Source organism: Marmota marmota, unplaced genomic scaffold (genome assembly GCF_001458135.2).
Source record: "Marmota marmota marmota unplaced genomic scaffold, marMar, whole genome shotgun sequence".
Taxonomy (NCBI): Eukaryota; Metazoa; Chordata; class Mammalia; order Rodentia; family Sciuridae; genus Marmota; species Marmota marmota.
Genome location: NW_026000143.1, coordinates 461,312 through 463,295, shown reverse-complemented (window position 1 = coordinate 463,295; position 1,984 = coordinate 461,312). Strand labels below are relative to the sequence as shown.

General features: G+C 65.0%; 1 protein-coding gene across 1 annotated transcript in view; it reads right to left on the bottom strand.

Annotated features, from left to right (window-relative positions):
- The window catches only part of Plxna1 (plexin A1), a 55,276-nt gene that overhangs the window by 28,105 nt on the left and 25,187 nt on the right, over positions 1 to 1,984 (bottom strand). The window contains exon 4 of the mRNA XM_048786251.1: positions 724 to 864. Coding sequence (XP_048642208.1) covers positions 724 to 864 — 141 coding nt within the window. The remainder of the gene's footprint in view (positions 1 to 723; positions 865 to 1,984) is intronic.

Here is a 1,984-nt window from a genome sequence, read left to right as displayed (position 1 = left end):
AAGAGACAGCCCAGGTGGCGTTAAAGCAGAACAGAAGCAGCCCAAGTAGTCACAGCGAGGGACAAGGGCCACAGCCCCGGAGAGCAGGCCGGCTGACCACGGGCCCCCCCCAAGATGGCAGCCACAGCCCCACGGGGGGCGGCCCGTCTCTGCCCCAGGCCCAGGAATTCAGAGCTCCAGAGGCAGCCCAGCCCCCCACTGCCACCCGTGCTCTGAAACTGCTCCCTCCAAATCTTTGTCCCAGACAGGGAGGGACTGGGAATTCCTAACACCAGGCCCAGGAGAATCTGGACGCAGCGAGGACCCTCACATCTGTCCCCACTCCCTAGGACATGTGTCTGTTGGTGACACAAAAGTGCACAGTGAGCCAGGCACGGTGGCACACATTTGTCATCCCAGTGGCTCGGGAGGCTGAGGCAGGAGGATCGCCAGGTGGAGGCCAGCCTCGGCAAAGGCAAGGTCCTAAGCCACTCAGAGAGACCCTGTCTCTAAATAAAATATAAAAAGGGCTGGGGACGGGGCTCAGGGGTCGAGGGACCCTGACTTCAATCCCCAGTACTCCCCCCCGCAAAAAAGTGCTCACTGAGACCTGCCCAACCAGGTCCACTCGCCCCCTGGGCGTCCCTGTGGAAGAAGAGCTGGCTCCCCACTCACAGTGGACCCCAGCTTCCCCGATCCCCCACCCCGAGTCCCGCACCGCCCCACAGCCACCCGGGCACCCACCTGTTTCTCCGTCATGGCGTAGAGGTACTGGCGGTTGGGGCTGAGGACGAGGTCGCGCAGGATGGGACTGCCCTCTTGGGCCACTACGCTTTCGTAGGCCAGGGCCGGGCGGCCACCAGGGTTTGCGAGGTCCACCAGGATCTGTGGCGGTGAGGAGGGTCCTAAGTGGGGCTCTGCTGATGCCCTTGTGTCACACTCAGGCCTACTCAAGGCTCGCGGTCCCAGGCCTCCCCCACCAGGAGGAGGCCGGGTTCAGAGAAGGCCAAGGTCAGCCACGCCGACTCCCCGCTGAGCCAGGTCCCATCCTCAAGGACAGGGAGCCCACGCAGGCCACCATGGGGCCCAGAGAGTCCCTGGTCCCTTTATCAGTGCACAGAGCCCAGAGTGGAGCAAGGCAGAGGAGGAGAAGGGAGGCCAGGAGTCTGCAGGGTGCAGAGGCCCAGATGGAGTCCTGGGGTGTCCTGGGGGTTGGGGACACCCCTGGTAAGAAGCCGGCAGGAGAGGAGGCACCTCAGGGCATGGAACTGTATTCCAGGTCCCAGACAAGTCGGGGCTCGTCACCCAGCTCCGCTCCTCTGCCCTGAGCGCGAGGCTGCAGTATTTTTAGTGGCTTTTACCCAACAAATGGATTTAATTAACAGCGAGACCCAGGGGACTCTCCAGAGATGGGACTTGGGGCGTCCTCACAGCCCAGCGGTCTCCTGGACGGGCCCAGGCCTGCTCCTGCCCACAAGTCACGGGCCTGCCCAGCACGGTCACCTCTGGTCTCTCCACCTCGACCCAGGGGCAGGGACAGGGCCTGGCACAGGACGCTTCTTGGTGTCCCTGTGGCCATGGGGCAGGGCAGGCCCAGGGCAAAGGGCCGAGCCAAGGTCTGGCTCAGACAGCTCCTGGGGCTGGGCCCAGGCGGCCAGCCGGGGTGGGGACACTGTGAGTCTGGCTAAGGAGGCGGCCGTGGAGGGGAGGGACACATTCCTGAGAGCCCCCGCCCCCCACATCCGCTCAGCTGCTCCCCACCCGGGCTTAAGTCAAACCAGACCCGGAAGAGCTGGGCAGGGGGCGGGGACAGCACTGTCACCCAAACTCTGGGAACGCTGGCCTCGGCGAGGAGGGGACACCAGGCGGACAGAGAGCTGAGGCACAGCGCCGGGCGTCCTGTGAGTGGGACAGGGACACACCCAGCCCTGCGCCCGGCCAGTCCTGCCATGGCCTGTGGGGGTGGGAACCCAGATGTCCTCCTCAGGGTGCACGACCCCCACGC